The sequence below is a fragment of the Bufo gargarizans genome, chromosome 1, assembly GCF_014858855.1.
Source record: "Bufo gargarizans isolate SCDJY-AF-19 chromosome 1, ASM1485885v1, whole genome shotgun sequence".
Classification (NCBI taxonomy): Eukaryota; Metazoa; Chordata; class Amphibia; order Anura; family Bufonidae; genus Bufo; species Bufo gargarizans.
The window spans coordinates 634626901-634646530 of record NC_058080.1 but is presented as its reverse complement, the minus strand read 5'-3'; the positions used below and the strand labels follow the sequence as shown (position 1 = coordinate 634646530).

The following is a 19630-nucleotide window of genomic DNA, read 5'->3' as shown; positions in this document are numbered from 1 at the left end:
CTCTGGGGATCGCCCCTTCCCTCTAGCAACAATAGACGTCATAGACACCTGTGCTCTGGTTTGTGCTATGGACGGAGGACGTTCCCTTTACCAGGATCTGCCCCCTGCAACAACGGACGTCACAGGCACCCGATTTTTCTATTGGCCGCCTTAGAATCCCTCCCCTTGTGGGTGCGGGGACTCGGCGCAGGCGCATATGGACTCAGAGTACGCCTGATCTTGGCGCGAACTCACCTCTGAACACAGCGCCGGTTTTCAGATGGACCCTCCCCCACCAGTAAGTATTACTTTACTCTATGTATAATCAATGTATAAATGATGCAATCAACTACACTTAAGATGTAGAACTTTAATAACTAAGACACACCCACTAAGCCACTATTTAAAGGCACATTCCACTACATGATTTCATAGCTTGAGAAAGACCAGAGATGGTGTAAACGTAGCTTTCCATATGCTGCTGTTACCAATAAAGTAACCGGCTTTTTCACCAGAACTGAGGAGTGCTGTGGATTTTCTATTTATTTGTAACCTTATGGGACACCCAGCCAGGATCCCCATCCGTGGGCACCAACTTCTCTATTTTTCTACTGGCAACTGTCCCCAGATTGGGACCTGGAGAGCTCCTTAACTTTTTCTGTCTATGGTGCAGTGTTAGGCATACATTTTTTCAATGTTGGGTTGGGAGGGAACATGTAGGTTCTCTCCAGAATAAAGCAAACCTACTAGGCAGTATGCCTGGTTTGGAAATCCTGCTGACAGCTTCTCTTTAATGCCATATCATTATGACAGTATCTCTCCTTTAGCACCTGTTGTGTGTACTGCGCAGTCGCTTCCTGGTACAGGAAAACAACTTAACCTTACTGAAAAAAACAAGAGGCAGAGTTATCAGCCAATATTATATTACATTTCAGAATTATTCTGGGCACCAATCAGGTCAACTTCTGGCGCCATCTAGTGGCCATTTATAGTAAAATGCCATCCATCCACTCCTGATGGTGCAGTACACAGGTTATATATTTTTTCATTCATTTCATTTGCGCAATGTCTGCATTACTATATAATACTGCGTTACTGTCCAGTGTTCTGGACGATTCTAGGACCTTTGTACTCTCTGGTGGGTATCAATTCATTATTGAAAGGGAACATTCACCTAGCTGGTTTGTATAGTGTATTCCCTTTGCCTCCCTGATCTTCATGCTGCTGATCCTCTACATTTCAAAAGCTCATGGTGTGGAGGGAGGTGGTTGGAAAGACATGGCAGGCGATAAATAAAGCTCTAGAACCCAGGCCAGCTAGGCAGTTCCCTACACCGCTGCTCATCTCCCTTTAGTATGCACGCATATTTAATCTCTTTATACCCAAATTGTGAAGATATCTGTGGTGTGGTCATCGGAATAGTGATAAGAGGGTGCACTCATGGCGAGGAAACTTACAGCACAACATCTGATAGCAGCAGCGTCTAAAATTCCTAAAATTTGTGAGTAAAGTAACCTGGTAATTGTCACCAGAAAAAGGAATTTATGCTAAAGAGGGAACTGCTAGGAAAGGTGATATATTTGCTAAATCATTCAATACACCAGGGTTGGCACCTGTGGTACTGAAAAGGCATAGAATACATTCTACATACAGTAATATATTGATATATCTGTCACGTGATTTATATCTCCCATCATCCTACTATGGATAAAAACTGCCTTCACGTGCATTTTGGGGATTTCGTTCAAAATCATTCACTTAATTGTTCAATAATGAAGAATAAATAGTCTGGAAGTCCAGACGAGGATTTTGCTGCGGATTCCATCTTTCTACATTGGGATGAAATCTGCGGTATTTTAGCAACAGAAAGAGCACGCTGCAATCCAGAAGAACTGATGTAATACAGAAGGTCTGGAGCATGGAGATGCAGTTTGGTAACCTCTGGACAGAAAGTAATTAAAATGGGAAATCCTGGTTTTCACCTTACTTCTCCTTTAATACATGGCAAGTATTGAAATCTGCTGTACAAACACCACTACTTTAGATTCCTGTTCCTTTATGTTTCTGCACAGAACTGAAAACACATGAGCAACCCCTTCTTCTGACTCCAGAGCCAGGAGAAAGTCATACGTGTTTGGTTTTGAGATTAGTACGATTTACGTCTCATGTATAACGGCTGGAATCCCTCAATTCAGATATTATTTCAGGAATATGGACAATGTAGGAGGCGCCTTGCTAGAAAACATAAATCCACAGGCAACAAATTATGACCTAGTGTCCGCATAGAGTTTTACTTGGGCTGCATAATACTGATGGTACGCTGCATCGGATTTCTATTGTGCTGAAAACACAAACGTAAAGAGTAGTTGATGAGCGAGCATGCTCGGCCGTATACCGGTTCGCCTCGAGCATCGCTATGCTCGGCACATGGTGGTACTCGGGTGAGTACCGCATAAGCTCGAGCACCATGCTCGAGTCTCCTGCCTGCACGTTTCGCGGCTGCTAAGCAGCCAATAAACGTGCAGGTAAGTACTGCCATCACTGTAATGCCAGTAGCCACGTTGGCTGCTGGCATTACAGTGATTGGCTGGCCGGAACGCATCATCAGGTGCTATATAACACCCGATGGCACATGCTCGGATCAGTCATAGAGAGAGCAGAGGGTAGGGAAGAGTTCTTATTCTAATAAAGTTTTTAAAAGAACCAAAAGTCCTATTAGGGACTACTGTGTGTGTGTTTTAGAGCAGCAATATATTTTTACCTGCGCTAAATAGATCAGTCTCAGGGACATCCGTGCTGAGGAAGGGACAGATCGTGCAGGGAGAGAAATGTGCTGTTTTTACTACCCCAAAGTCCTTCTAAGGACTACTGTGTGTGTGACAGCAGCAAGATATTTGTCTTTAATACCCATCAGTGACATATACTGTACATCATCCGCAGACTGTGTCTTTTTGCGTAAATTCAAATAATCAGCCCCACATTTATTGTCTATAGTGTGCGTTTAAGGCTACTTTCACACTTGCGTTTGGAGCGGATCCGTCTGGTATCTGCACAGACGGATCCGCACCTATAATGCAAACTATGGTATCCGTTCAGAACGGATCCCTCTGCATAACAGCTTTTTCAGATCTGAGTTTTTACATAGTGAAAACTCAGATCCAATAGTATATTCTAACACAGGCGTTCCCATGGTGATGGGGACGCTTCAAGTTAGAATATACTAAGAACTGTGTATACTGTATAACTGCCCCTGCTGCCTGGCAGCATCCGATCTCTTACAGGGGGCTGTGATCCGCACAATTAATTGTGCGTATCATAGCCCCCTGTAAAAAGATCAGGTGCTGCCAGGCAGCAGGGGGCCAGGCAGCAGGGGGCCAGACCCCCCCCCCATCTCCCCAGTTTTAAATTCATTGGTTAGGAGTGCTGTATTGTTATTTATCATCACTACCTTCCCGAATTAGGTGTAAGTAATTGCCACGTGCCTGCAGGCTTCCTTGGATTCTTGTGCTTTAATAACTTGACCCACCCTCTCTGGGTGGTTCACAATTAGGAAAAAAAAAAAAAAGGGTCAAGGCAACAACAGCCAATCAGATTTCAGTCATTGACCTCCACTGGATGTGGTAGCCCTTTCTCAGGCTCCCTCTCCGGCATCTAACCCCGATTCCCCGTTACTCGTGATCAATATGGTAGGAGAGAAAAGAACATTGAAAGTTGATAGGGCAGAACACCAAATGGATCGTCGACGTCACAGGGACGTGCAACCGCCCAGAGGTTATCTAGAGTCACCAATGTGGCAGCAGTGCCTCGCCCCTAATGTCGTGTATGACGCCCTCTTTTATGTGTAACAAAGGGTGTATTGGAGTGCCGGTTTCTTGTAATTTTTGGCAGCTCTTTCACTTAGTGCAAAGGCTTTATAAGTGTAGGAGTCCCACTACCTGAACAATTGTACCATAATGTGAATGAGGCCCTCCTTTATGTGATATACAGGTTGTATCAGAGTGCCTCTTACTTGTAATTTTTTGCAGCACTTGCACTTTATATACAATTGAATATACAGGAAAGAATGTTTCCTAACAATTTTTCCTGTAAAATAGATTTTTTGGGGGGGTTTTGTACATATTTTTGTTAGTCTGTAAAAGTGGCATACAACTCTGACAAAATGGCTCCCAGCAGCGACCTGGGAGTCCAAGATGCATCCAGACATCGTCCCCATGCCTTTCCCGACCCATTTCGGTGGTGTTTCTGTCACTTTCTGACCTTTTTCAATGGACCAGGCACCCTCCCCTCAGATTATACTCGGGTGCTCGGCCATCACTAGTAAAGAGGTTTTCTGGGATTTTTATGGTTTTTAACAGATCTGCTCATGTAGTTGTTTATGCCACGTACATCATCCCCATGCGTTTGGACTCTCCTGACCTGGTTTCACCATGTAAACTAATCACTCTGGTTTATGTCCATCCTCTATGCAGCACTTCTGCTAATGCATGCAACCAAACCCATGATGCACTTCTCTGTGCTACACCTCCAGCACTGCCCCTAAACAACACCCAGCTAGTTTATAGCTCCTCCCACCCAGCTAGTTACATAGGGGCAGTGATAGACACTCCCCTAACACCTAGCTAGTTTATAGCTCCTCCCACCAGCTAGTTACATACACTCCCCTGTCACTGCCCTAACCACACCCAGCTAGTTTATAGCTCCTCCCACCCAGTTACATAGACACTCTCCCATCACTGCCCTTAAACACGCAGCTAGATTATAGCTCCTCCCACCCAGCTAGTTACATAGACACTGCCCATGTTGCTGCTTTGACACGCCCATGGACATAATATCATCAGGAAATAAGAAAGAGCAGCATGGACATGGTCATGTGACCCAAGTGCAGGACAGGAGCAAAAAAGGAAAAAAAGAAATTACAAAATTACATCTACCTTCATAAATGATTATTTTAAAGGGTGTTGAAGCAAACTTGAAAACGCCTTTAAGGCACTTTAACATACGAACGTGCCCGATAATTGTCTGATTGTTGTCGGAGATGGGTTATTCCTATTGTGAGCTCTCATCCCTGTTTACACAGGACGATCTGCTGCCGGCATACATTGATTTGATATGCTGTGTAAAAGAGGCGATCAAGTTTTTCCTCCTTCAGCGGCCAATTGGTGGCATCATCACCCCAAGCAATTATTGCAACAAGTGTTGTTCTTACTAGCACTCATCCACGATAATTGCCCCGATTCTAGTAAATTGCTGCTTGATCAGAAAACCTGTGAAATCAGTAGTTACTTACTGGTGGGATTGTAGAGCAGCTGCTGACTGAAGCCATAGATGTTACACTTGTGGTTCTTGTGCGGTGCTGATTTATATGTTGTAAACTGTCTTCATCTCTACAAACAAAAAGGAATTCATTAAGTAACCGACATGTACCCTGCAAGCAAATGTTCAATGCACTATTCTACCACCTCCAGACTTTGTTAGAGAGGACCCGACAGACAGTACGAGTGTTCACCATGAAAAATAAAACAATACTGGAGCGTCTATTCTCAGAACTATATTGCGCAATTCCTCTGTTATTTCGCTTTGAAATACACTGTACAAATGTTTTAAAACAGGTGTGTAAAATAGCTGCAAAGAAAGAATTTGTTTAAAAATAGAAGTTTTAATAGCTTTTTTTTTTTTTTTTTATAAAAATAAACTAAGTGAATAAAGAAAATAGAAATGTAAATCATATCAGTGTTTGGTGTGACCATCCTTTACCTTCAAAACATCATCAGTTCTTTTAGGTACACTTGCACATAGTTTTTTTTTTTAAAGAAACTTGACAGTTTGTTCCAAACATGTTGGAGAACTAACCACATCTCTTCTGTGGATGCAGGCTTGCTGAGATCCTTCTGTCTTTTCATGTAATCCCAGGCACACTTGATGTTGAGATCAGGGCTCTGTGGAAGCCACTGTCACGTCCAGGACACCTTGTTCTTCTTTACCCTGAAGATAGTTTTTAACAATACCGGCTGTATGTTTTGGGTCGTTGACCTGCGGCAGAATACATTTGAAGCAAATAGACACCACCCTGATGGTACTACATGATGGATAAGTATCGGCCTGTATCAAGTGCTTTCGAAGAAGCACAAAGAAACTGTCAGCATTAAAGACCGTAGATACAGTGGTCGACTAAGGAAACTTATTGCAGAAGATGAAAGACACATCATGCTTACTTTCCTTTGAAATCAGAAAATGTCCAGCAGTGCCTTCAGCTCAGAATGACACAAACCAGTGGGACCCAGGTAAACCAATTGATAGTTCAGAGAAGTCTAACCAGAAGTAGTCTTCATGGAAGAATTGTGGTCAAAAACATGCAAGAATTCCATGCATTTGACATGGAAACACTGCCATGCAACTCAATTATGCATGAAAACATTGGAATTGGGGTGCAGAAAGATAGCAGCAGGTGCTCGGGACTGATGCGTCAAACTTTGAAACGTAGCTGTAGCAGAAGGATGTTTGTTCAACGAATAGAGATGCGATAATGACTACAAGCAACAGTGAAGCATAGTGGACATTCCCTGCTGTCTGGGGCTGCGTATCAGCAAACCTGCGTTGGCGATTTGGTCAGGATTAATGGTGTTCTCAATGCGGAGAAAAATAAACAAACAGTCATTCAATACCATCAGGGAGCAGTCTGCTTGAAATTTATTCTACAGCAGACCAACAACCAAAAATCTTCAGCGTAAAAGAAGAACCAGGAGCCCCGATCTCAACATCAATGAGTCTGCCTGGGATTACATGAAGAGACCGAACGATCTGAGCAAGTCTACATCCACAAAAGATCTGTGGTTAGTTCTCCAAGATTTTTGGAACAACCTCCTCTGCCGAGTTCCTTGAAAAACTGTGTGAAAGTGTACCTAGAAGAACTGAGGCTGCTTTGAAGGCAAAGGGTGGTCAAACCGAATACTGATCCGATTTCGATTTCTCTTTTGTTCATTCACTTTGCATTTTGTGAATTGATAAAACTTCACTGTTAACACTTCTAGTTCTAAAAGCATTCTTAATTTGCAGCATTTTTTTTTCATAGATGCCTAAACTAATAACTGCAGGATCTAGTAGAGGGATCATTTGTATGACCACTGAATAAAGTGGGTTTTCACATTCCACTGAGCTATTCACAATAGAACATAATTTCTTCCATACACTTCTCTAGGATAGTGGGAAAGTCACATTCAGAGATGAAGGAGATTTTTACCCCATCAACTGGCAAGTCCATATTCCATGTCAATCAGGGGCGTAACGATCGCGGTCGCAGGGAGTGCGACTGCGACCGGGCCCGGCGGGGGGAGGGGCCCGCTGTACTAACATGTAATGAAGCGCTGTGACGGGGCCCAGCATGAAGTACAGTGACAATGCCGGGCCCCCATCAGGGCGCTCCATTACATGTTTACATAGGCGTGCGCATAGGTTCGTCACCTCCGTGCTCACTGCCCTAGTCCCCTGTCTGTTATGCTGGCTGCCGCCGCCCACCGCACATAAATTAATCTACAATACCTGGCTGTGAGCTGCCGGCGGGCGGCGGCTAGTATTCACATAGGGGGGCGGAGTCCTGGACCCAGCTGACGCAGAGAGGGAGCAGTACGGGTCATGCTGTGCGGCGCAGGAGGAGTTGACGTCACGTCACGCTGCATCTGTGTGCCTGAGCCTCGCGCGCCTGCTAGCTGGTGAGGTGAGGGCATATAAAAAATAAGTATGTTCCATTGTACCCCCCTGTCCCACAGTGCTATGCCTTCTCTATTGTCCCCTGTATTACCCTGATACCCCTCAGTTATATAATATATCTGAGTGGTATCAGGGTAAATTATACAGGGGGCAATATAACTAGGGTTATCAGGGTAACATGAGGGGTAATATAACTGAGGAGGGCTAGGCTACTATCAGGCATTATACAGGGGTAATATAACTTATCTTACCCCTCACCCCTGTATTATGTCTTGATAGCCCTCCTCAGTTATATTACCACTGTATAATGTACCCTGATAGCTACCCCTCAGTTATATTACCCCAGTATAATGTACCATGATACCCCTCAGTTATATAATATAACTGAGGGGTATCAGGTTAAATTATACATTATTATACAGGGGGAATATAACTAAGGGCTATCAGGGGACATTATACAGGGGGTAATATAACTGAGGGGTATCAGGGTAAATAATACAGGGGGTAATATAACTAAGGGGTATCAGGGGATATTATTATACACGGGTAATATAACTGAGGAGGGCTATCGGGACATTATACCTGTGTATAATCTCCTTGATAGCCCTCCTCAGTTATATTACCCCTGTATAATGTACCCTGATAACCCTTAGTTATATTACCCCCTGTATTATTTACCCTGATACCCCTCAGTTATATTACCACCTGTATAATGTCCCCTGATAGCCCTTCTCAGTCATATATCATCAACAGGTCCTCCATAACAGTGTGTCATCCACAGATCCCCCATAACAGTGTGTCATCCACAGATCCCCCATAACAGTGTGCCATCCACAGATCCCCCATAACAGTGTGCCATCCACAGATCCCCCATAACAGTGTGCCATCCACAGATCCCCCATAACAGTGTGCCATCCACAGATCCCCCATAACAGTGTGCCATCCACAGATCCCCCATAACAGTGTGCCATCCACAGATCCCCCCATAACAGTGCGTCATCCACAGATCCCCCCATAACAGTGCGTCATCCACAGATCCCCCCATAACAGTGCGTCATCCACAGATCCCCCCATAACAGTGCGTCATCCACAGATCCCCCCATAACAGTGCGTCATCCACAGATCCTCCCATAACAGTGCGTCATCCACAGATCCTCCCATAACAGTGCGTCATCCACAGATCCTCCCATAACAGTGCGTCATCCACAGATCCTCCCATAACAGTGCGTCATCCACAGATCCTCCCATAACAGTGCGTCATCCACAGATCCCCCCATAACAGTGCACCTGCGCACTGAGGAGAGACTGAAAGGAGGGGAAGATCCGCGGAAGGAAGCAGAGGACGGCGCAGCAGACGACTGAATAGCTTTTTTTGTAAGTAAATTATTTTATTATAGTGCTGAAACTGCTTTAAACTATAAAGAAAAGTTTTGGAGAGCGTTTCTCTCTTTCTCAGGTCTGAAGCAATACCGAGGAAGAAAGGAAAACTCTTGAAAGCTTGTCTTTTAAGTATTAGGTTGGTACAATAAAAAGGTATCTCTGCGTACAGCAATACTCGTATTTTGTAATCTTATTTATATATACTTATTTTGTTTTTTTCAGTGGTATGATTAAGTGGTGAAAATTATTAGTGCCCCCCCCCCAGTTTTGACTGTGCCCCCTATATATTGTTCCTAGAGTCGCCACTGCGCAGAGGCGAGTCACAGCAACGCTAGGCTGAGGCCTGGCCGTGTGTGTGTGTGTGTGTGTGTGTGTGTGTGTGTGTGTGTGTGTGTGTGTGTGTGTGTGTGTGTGTGTGTGTGTGTGTGTGTGTGTGTATGTATGTATGTATGTATGTATGTATGTATGTATATATATATATATATATATATATATATATATATATATATATATATATATATATATATATATATATATATATATATATATATATGCACGGGCGTGTGTGTTTGTACTTTATGGTGCACACCCTAATGCAATAGGCTGCGCACGCCTATGCATGTTTAATATGAAGCAAGGTGGGGGAGGTTTGCGCAGAGGGGGGGGGGAGGAGGAAGAGGGGGGACGCGCGCACTCACTCACTCACATACAGTCCGCCCGGCATTTCTTGTCACTGCCAGGCTGTATCCAGATCATCAGTGAAGCAGGCGCTGCTGGCTGTGGGAGGAGCTCTGAAGGCCCGGGAAACTGCCTTCAGCACAGCCAGCAGTGCCATGTGAGTGTGGCAGCGCAACACCAGGGAAGAGGGTAAGTATGTGTTTTTTTATTTTCTTTTCCTAACACTGCAGACTGGGGGCAAAGGGGAAGGGGGTTGATGGGCACAACTAGAGTGAGGGGGCACAAAAGTGGGCATCTCTACTGAGGGGGCACCTAATATGTCATAACTACTGTGAGGGGGGCACATATAAAGGCATAACTATGAGGGGGCACATATATCAACTACTGTGAGGGGGGCACATAATCTAGCATAACCACTGTGAGGGGCACATATGTGGGCATATTTAATGTGAGGGGCACATAATCTGGCATAACCACTGTAGGGGGGCACATATCTGGTCATAACTACTGTGAGGGGCACATAATCTGGCATAACTACTGTGAGGGGTAACATATCTGGCCATATCCACTGTGAGGGGCACATATCTGGGCATAACCACTGTGAGCGGGCACATATCTGGGCAAACCCCTGTGAGCGGGCACATATCTGGGCATATCCACTGTGAGGGGGAACTTATCTGGGCATAACTACTTTGAGGGGGCACATATCTGGCATAAATACCATGAGGGGGCACATATTTGGCATAACTACTGTGAGGGGGCACATATTTGGCATAACTACTGTGAGGGACACATATCTGGGCATAACTACTGTGACAGGAACAAAGGTAGGCATAACTGCTGTGAGGGGCCACAAGAAGGACATAACTTTTGTGAAGGGACCACAAGGTGGGCTTAATTACTGTGAAAGGCCACAAGGTGGGCATTAGTACTGTGAGGGGCCACAATGTAGACATTAGTACTGTGTGGTTGCACTTAGGGGAAATGTCCTAAATTACCCTGCTATACATTGGCATAGCTCAGTCTACCAGGCCAGCACAGCGCCCCCTGCTGGTAGTTTCATAGGGGCAGTCACCATCCCTTCCTTATGTGATTATTCTTTTTTTCTCTATCACCACAGGAACCTTGTTCTGGATCCAGCGGACATCACGCCGACGCCAGAGACACCCTGGATGAGGTAGGACCAGATTTTATTAGGACTGGGTGAGTGTAGCCATGCATTGGGCTTAGGGCTCTTTAACACGAGCGGATCCCGTGTGGCTAAACTGCTGTGTGAAAGAAAGCCAAGCCCCGCTCCGGACAGCAGAGACACGGAGCAGTAACATGACTGATAATGCTCTTTGCCTCTCTGTGATCGTTTTGCTACAAAATCACGGTGACAACTTTATCTCATTGTGATTTTGTAGTAAAAAGGTCACAGAGAGGCACGGAGCTGTCTCTGCTGTCCGGAATGGGGCTTGGCTCTCATTCACGCAGCGGACTAGCCGCACGGGAAAGAGCCCTTAGTAAGAAATTCTGCCGCTTCTTTGTATAAATGGGGGGGGGGGGGCCCCGATCCAAAGTTTGCACTGGGGCCCATAACACTCTAGTTACGCCACTGATGTCAATCACTACATTATAAATTAAAGCGGCTCTCTAGGATTGTAACACCGATATACTTGTCCTTGGGCTAGACCTAAAAATGTCTGATCGGTGGGGGTCCAGTTTCTGCGACTGATCAGAATGATGAAGGGTATGACAGGAACATCAGACTGGGGGCACAACAAAAGCCTTTAGTGTTTACAAGGGATCTTTGAAAGCTTTCCTTACCTGAATGGTCTGTATTCTTTGTTTGCCCCAGACAGACCCACCAGGTCAGGACATTCATCTTTATAATCCTCAAGCTCATCACTTCCTCGGCTTCCAACATCTTCATCTAAGCTTAGCTTTTCATTTCCCAAACTGTCACGCACATCTTCTCCAGCTACAGAGAGTTCAGTGGTTTTCTTGTCATTCTTTTCAACAGCCCCTCCTTCTAGTTCGTCTAAAGCTTTATTAAATTCTGCCATGTCTAAGCTGCGTCCACAATTGTCACTGCTGGGTATGGTTTCAGAGCCTTCAGGATGAACCCTGTCCGTGGCTTCTAATACTCTTGCATCTTCAATGGTGTTCGTGTCCTGCTCATAGTCTCCATTAGGTGGAGTACAGACCGTCTCATCATCTCCCTCCTCGACATCGTCAGGACCAGTTGGCTGTAAGAGCTCATCATCCTCCTGCATTTCTTTGGTGTAGCCACTAACCTCAATTTCGACATCAAGAGAGCACTCTTTCCTTAAAAGAAACCATAGCAGATATATCAGGAGGTAGGATCTAAACCAATAGGCGAGATGTGTATCCAGCAACCTGGTTTAAAACGCTACATACATGAAGGAGTAGTGAGTAGCTAAGTTATGATTTGTACCATGACTAAACAGTAGTGATTTTATTTGTAGTATACTGCTTAATTTACTGAAGTTTTATGAACAGTGACCTTTATAAAGACCAATCAATGAATGACTAACGTACTGTCCATAGTCTCAGTAAAAAGCCTGCTGGCTTAAAGTTGTTTTCCGGTATTTTTATACTGATGGCCTATCCTCAGGATAGATCGTCAAGGGTCGGACTCCTGGAACCCGCTGATCAGCTGTATGAAGAGGCTGTGGCTCTCAGTGAGCGCTTAGGCCTCTTTCTAAGCTATGTGACATCACGTTCATTGGTCACGTGGCTTAGGTGCAAGTGAATTAGGCTGAGCTGGGAAACCAAGTACAGCAACTGTATACAATAAACAGCACTGTGCTTGGTAAGCTGCGAGAATGCCGCAGGGCTCACTGGGGCAACGTGGCTTCCTCAAACAGCTGAACGGCGGCAGAGACTGATTCCGGCCAATCACGTATGGATCACAGTATGTCACTGAGGATAGGCTATTAATATGAAAATCCCAGAAAACCCCTTTAAAATGTGACCAATTTATTACAATCATCGGTGATGTCCGCGTGCCAGAAACCGAAACCTAGGAGCTGGTGTAGATTTCAGTTATAATTTTCATCAGTTTTCTCGTATAAATTAAGGCGAGTGTGTCGGGCTGCCCCATCCACTAAGCTCTGGCTGTTTTTTATAACGTGTTGAGAGTTCCGGAGAAGGGCAAAGAGTTACAAAATGTCTGCACAAAATGCCGTTTGCACAAAAATGTGAGACTTCTGTGCACCAGAAAACTGGCATAAAGCCTTTGTAAATGACCCCCAATAGTGTTTCATTCCCCCTCATATTCAAGATCGGTTTGCATTCAACGAATGAAAACATAGGTTCACACAGGGTGAGAGACGGTACGTACTGTATCTCGTTCTGGTCTTAGGTGACAAGTGGATACAATTGTATCCAGTGCAGATCATACTCCCCCCTTCACATAAATCCAGCAAACCAGTTCATTTCTCCTCCGGCATGAAGTAGAAAACGCTGGAGGGGGAACTGAAGCCAGGACTGATCCCATGGTTTTCTGGGATCGTTCTAAGGCTACTTTCACACTGGCGTTTCTGGGTCCGCTTGTGAGATCCGTTTCAGGGCTCTCACAAGCGGCCCAAAACGGATCAGTTCAGCCCAATGCATTCTTAATGGATAAGGATCCGTGTTTAGTGGTCTGCAACACGGATGCAGCTGTCCCACATTGTGTGAATGCACCCTAAAACTGTATGAGGCTAGTTTCACACTAGTGTTTTTGGGCTGTTCTGGCAGGGAACAACCTGCTGGATCTCTCAGCATTTCGGCTTTGCTGGAAGCTACTGCACCGCCGTCCGGCCCAATTCACTATAACAGGGACCGGCGGAGATCCCGGCAAATATGCCAAGAATCGGGCAGATCTCTGCTGGTCCCTTTTAGAATGAATTGGGGCAGCGTGTGTCCGGCAGTGCCCGATCCAGACAACTCCGGCAGGCTGCTCCTCCCTGCCAGAACAGCCTGCCAGAGATGTTCAACGCTAGTATGAAACTAGCCTAAACTTCTCAGCTGAGACCAGGACTATGTCTTACGTTTTTTCATCCGCTGAACGCGTACTGTGTACTCATTCACTGACAGCAAACAAATATATTAAATCTGGTGAGGAATGGAAGCCAAGCATAGTATTTAAGCTTTACTTACATAAAAATGGGGAAAACCGCTTGAAGACATGAAAGAATGCAGCAGATACATGAGCACGCGCTGTGGGATTATATCTTGTACTGTGTTACACTGCAATTACTTAATTCTATACTTCATGGCAATTGAAGAGTATACACTTCATGGGAAAACTGAAACCTCCTTGGCACAGAAATCTCACTTGCTTCTCAAGTTCCTATAACCCAATTCACAGCAAAAGAATTTGCTTAAAATGTTCATATATAATAATCCATCCCAACGGAGAAGTGGTGGAGGGACTAGGACCCATCTTAATTAGATTTCAAATGTTCTTTCAATCTGGAATTCCCTGCATGTCAGGGGGAGACACAGAAAACACTTACGTTTCCCCCCGGTATAAAGAGTCATTTTCAGATTCTGTAAGATTTTCTGACTTGATAGCTACAAGCAGCCGGGACTTGGCCATTACTAAATAGTCACACACACTGGAGCCAGTTTGAAAGGATGTCAATTAACCCAAGTATGTGTGCGGACTGTGGGAGGACTGGGAACACGGACAAGCTCGATGCAGATGTCAGAGCTGCGTTTTTTCTTCTCTTTAACCATTTATCGACTGCCCATATAGTTTAAACATCTGGGTGGTCAGCATACAACTCTGCAAGGATGATTCTGATCATCCGTGCAGAGTTTGCAGCTACATGCTAAATGTGCGGAGGAAAGCCAGGGGGTTGTAACTGGGGCTACTACATCACGGCCCGCTAAAAGGAGAAAACACCAGTAAAAATCATTTCATGTTAAAAGGGAATGTGTACATTTTTTGCCATCTTGCCTGAGCTGTTAACAACATTTAGAGATATAGTACGCTTTACAGCAGCCACCATGGACCATGAACACAATGGACAGGTGGGGGCCTTACCGACTGTGGGAGTTTTCTAGGCACGCTCGGAGACCTGTGCAGAGGTCAGGAGGGACCTGTGATAATCACCTATTGTGAATGGTGGACCCTGTGTTGGGCTACTTTCACACTCTGGTTTTGGGCAGATCCGTCATGGATCTGCAAAAACTGATCCGTTACAATAATACAACCGCATGCATCCATCATGAACGGATCCATTTGTATTATCTGTAACATAGCCAAGACGGATCCGTCATGAACTCCATTGAAAGTCAATGGGAGACTGATTTGTTTTATATTGTGCCAGATTGTGTCAGAAAACGGATCCGTCCCCATTGACTTACATTGTGTGTCAGGACGTTTGGCTCAGTTTCGTCAAGCGGACAGCAAAACGCTGCAAGCAGTGCTTTGCTGTCTGCCTCCAGAGCGGAATGGAGATGGAACAAAGGCAAACTGATGCATTCTGAGCGGATCCTTTTCCATTCAGAATGCATAAAGGGCAAAACTGATCCGTCTTGGACCGCTTGTGAGAGCCCTGAACGAATCTCACAAACGGAAAGCCAAAACGCGAGTGTGAAAGTAGCCTTATCTGTGTATATACAAGTATTCATACCCCTTGAACTTTTCCCAAAAAAATTCCCGTTACACCCACAAACAAATGTATTCTATTGGGATTGTATGTGATAGACCAACACAAAGTATGAAGTATGGGTGAAAAAAAAAATGGTTTTCAAAAATTTTTATAAATAAAAATCTGGAAAGTTTGGCGTGCATTTGTATTCAGCCCCCTTGAGTCAATACTTTGTAATACCAGCTTTTGCTGCAATTACAGCTGCAAGTCTTTTGGGGTATGTGTCTACCAGCTTGAACATAAGAGGGCTAAATAAACCCACCATAATCCCACTATTTGAGACCCGTTCTATAAAAAGTAACCTTTATTGTAAGATTACAAAACTAAAAAAACTGTTTAGATAGATGGCCATATCTTGGTAGGTTTGCAGTTGTGTCATACGCCTTACATTTTTACTAACAAGCCGCTGAGGCCTTCATAGAACAGCTGTAGTTATAGAGAGAATAAGGGCTCATGAACACAACCGTTTGGGTTTTGCGGTCTGTTTTTCACGGATCCGTTGTTCCGTATCTGAGTTTTTTTCCTCCAATTTAAGTCCTCTTCTGTTCAGTTATTCCACAAAACATATCCGCATGGTTTCCGTATTTGATCTGTTTTTTGCGAATCGGAAACCGTAACCTATTAATCACCAAACACATGAGCAATATGGGCTGGGCATAGCATTTCTACAGTATGGATCCGCAAAATACAGATGTGTTCCGTGTGCAATCGGTATATTTTGTGATCCCATTGACTTGAATGGGGCCTCGGACCGTGTTTTGCGGACAATAATAGGACATGCACTACTTTGTTGCGGAACTGAAGTACGGAAAGGGAATGCACACGGAATACCTTCCATTGTTTTTGCGGACCCGTTGAAGTGAATGGTTCCGCATATGGTCAGCAAAAAAAAACAAAAAACGGAACGGAAGCAGAAAGAGAATACGTTAGTGTGCTTGAGCCCTAAATGACACACAAGTGAACGCTACTTACTAATTAGATGACTTCTGAAGGCAATTGGTCGCACTTTATTTTATTTAGGGGCATCAGAGTACAGGGGGCTGAATACAAATGCACGCCACACTTTTATACCATTTTCTTTACACTTCACCCATACTTGCTACTTTATCACAAAATCCCAATAAAATAAATTAACGTTTGTGGGTGTAACGTGAAAAAAAAAATGTTGAAAAGTTCAGAGGGTATGAATACTTTTTCAAGGCACTGTAGGTTATAGTCAATGTAATCCTGCCTGTAATGATAAGCAAATAACTGCAGTAAAGTGATCTGTGCTGACCAAGAAGTGCCGCTGAGTGGCTTAGAGGCCAGTACGAAAAATACAGGATTTTATTTTAATTTTATTTATTTTAAATATTGATCGTGACATGGAAAAGTAAAAAATCCAAAAATGGAAAAAAAAAAAAATTTAAATAGCAGGTTTTCTTTAAATGTCCCTGTGTTTGTATGACTTTATGGGGGCCAGAAAGTATATAAAAAAATTAAATAAAAAATAAAAAGGACAAAAAACAACAAAAGCCACCACACCGCAGCTTCTAGCCCCATCCTGGTGACCACTTCACCTATCAAAATGACCCTTAAGGAAAGGGTCATAATTTATAAAGCACATCGTGCTAAAAAAATAAATAAAAAAAGTGAAAAACACTTTTACATCCCCCCCCACCCAATTATAAAAATAAAAACAAATCCATACTAACACTAAAAATGCTAAAGTTATTTACATAACCAAACAAAACAAAAAATATGGCTTTCAAAGACGCATGCACAAAAAAGTGTCAAATGCATCTGGACAAGAAAGGAGGGGGGAGGGGGCCTGCATTAAAGGGGTGAACTCATAGTATTAATTTCTGGCATATGCACAGGGTGTTACCAGGAACGCTGTCCTGCACCTATTAGGATAATGAGACCCCATTTTCCGCTTTGATTCAAGCTGGCCACACTCTCTCAAGTTAGAGAGCTGGCCGTGGTGAAGACTACGAGAAATAGAGAAAGCACAGCAGGCAGTGGAATCTGTCTAGGGAACGTCTAACGCTGGGTTCACACCTAGGCGTTTCTCAAACGCGCGTTTCTATGCGCGTTTTTGTCGCGCGTTTTTTTTAATAGTGAACGCGCGTTTGGGTGATTGACAGCAGTGTTGTTCAAAGAGTCTATGGCCCAAACGCGCCAAAAAAAGCTCCTGTACTTGTTTGAGCGTCGGGCGGTTTACAGCGCGATCGTACACGCTGTAAAACGCCCAGGTGTGAACCCTTCCCATAGGGAATCATTGGTTCTTGCCTGTTGTGCGTTTTAAAGCGCGTAGGAACGCGCTGTAAAACGCTCAGGTGTGAACCCAGCGTAAGGGGAACTGGCTGGGGTTCACAGGAACCCCGTTCTCATGAAAGGTCAAACCCGTACCTATTGATCATTGATGGCACAAACTTTTAAGATGGTGATAACTCTTCAATTACCCAAATTCAAAGAATCTGCCAAGTAGTTTAATTAAAGGGGTTTTTCCAGTGACAATACTTATCCACGACCTATACTCAACTGTCCCCTAGAAGTAAATGGAGTGGTGGTCACGCATGCAACCCAATGCTTCTGTCTCATGGGAAACTTCAGAATTCCCGTTCTCATGATCACCAGGGGTCTCCCAACAACCAGATTTTTATCGCCTATCCTGGGGATAGTGTATATGTATAGTTAGTGGGAAAACCCTTTTAAGATATTAAAAAGGGATTGCACGTACATTACCTACAGGAGACGAATGGTTCTCTCCTCTGCTCTATAACTATAGATGTCGTCTATTCTTTCCTATAAGAGGGGTCAGTTTATGGCTTGTGTGAACACCTTGCTGACCCTTCTTTTTGCATGGAACAACCTAGTTATTATGTGCCTCTACCAATGGCTCAAAATTCAAACTTCTGCATGCCCAAAAAAGCCATAGGAACTTCCTTACTGCTCATCCAGACACAGCATCATAGTATGATAGAAGTCATGAGACATTACTAAGTAAGGAAGGCATCACTTACTGGACATCACGGAAGGTGGGGAAAAGTTCACTTTCATAGTTGTAGCGTTTCAAGAAGAAATCTCGAATACATTTCACATCTCTGTCAAAATACCTAAGAAGATAAAACCATGTTCAATGCTGTATGTAACAAGCCAAAACATTTCATACTGCGTCTCAGCGGCCACGTTCAGCTCCTTTCTCATGTTGCTCGGATATCAGTGTCTTATTATCTGCACCAAGATCGCACTAGAGTAGCTCACATTAAAATACTTCCCTGCATTTACAATCTGAACCAATAAATCACTTAAACATGTTCTTGGCGGCACTTGGTCGATTCATGTCTCTATCAATGTACTCGCAGACAAAAGAAAAATGATGCTATTAGAAGGTAGCTGAGGCATGTATGAATAATTTAGTAGAAAAGCCACGGGTACCTGAGCCAAGGTTTTGCTCATATGCTATATTAATCAATTCAAGGTTACCCTGTCTATGGGATCACTCTGCTGACGGATTTACAACCAATAATTCTACAAGATTGTTTCGTTAATAGATAGCGATCAGGGTTGACACAGACCATTCCGCATTTGTGTGAGATGTAGACACCATTTGTGGAAAATCAATCATGGTGATGTGGTCCTCGTCATCCACCATTATATTAAACTCGTTGAAGTCACCGTGGATCAGACCGTGATTGGCAAGCTTGATGATCAGTTCCATTAATTCATTGTACAAGGCTGCTGGATCTTCAAGGCGACGGACCTGGCACCTAAAAGTGAGAGGATAAAGACATTCGTACTATACCATGGGGTTGTAATAAGAAAATAATTCACATGATTAGAAGCTCCAAACACTACCCTTGAAATTCTCTGCTTGTCACCACACCTTTAAAAGGCTTTTCCCATGGAAAACATTGTTGCCATAGCTACATACAGTGGTGCTTGAAAGTTTGTGAACCCTTCAGAGTTTTCTATATCTCTGCATAAAGTTAACCTAAAACTACATCAGATTTTTTGGACACATCCTACAAGTACATAAAGATAGCAAAATCAAACAAATTAGTCAAAAAATATCAGACTTGGCATTTATTTATTGAAGACAGTGATTCAATATCGCATGTCTGAGTGGCAAAAGTATGCAAACCTTTATAAGCAGCAGATAATTTCAAGGTGAAATTAGAGTCAGGTGTTTTCAATCAATAGGATAACAATCGGGTGTGAGTGAGCAACCCGATTTATTTAAAAAGCAGGGATCT

The 19630-nt window shown here is 43.8% G+C and overlaps 1 protein-coding gene across 1 annotated transcript in view; it reads right to left on the bottom strand.

The window, feature by feature from the left end:
- The window catches only part of RIOK2 (RIO kinase 2), a 52887-nt gene that overhangs the window by 4669 nt on the left and 28588 nt on the right, over window positions 1-19630 (bottom strand). The window contains exons 6-9 of the mRNA XM_044291312.1: window positions 18953-19144; window positions 18398-18490; window positions 11551-12051; window positions 5267-5363 (exon numbers count right to left, since the gene is read on the bottom strand). Coding sequence (XP_044147247.1) covers window positions 5267-5363; window positions 11551-12051; window positions 18398-18490; window positions 18953-19144 — 883 coding nt within the window. The remainder of the gene's footprint in view (window positions 1-5266; window positions 5364-11550; window positions 12052-18397; window positions 18491-18952; window positions 19145-19630) is intronic.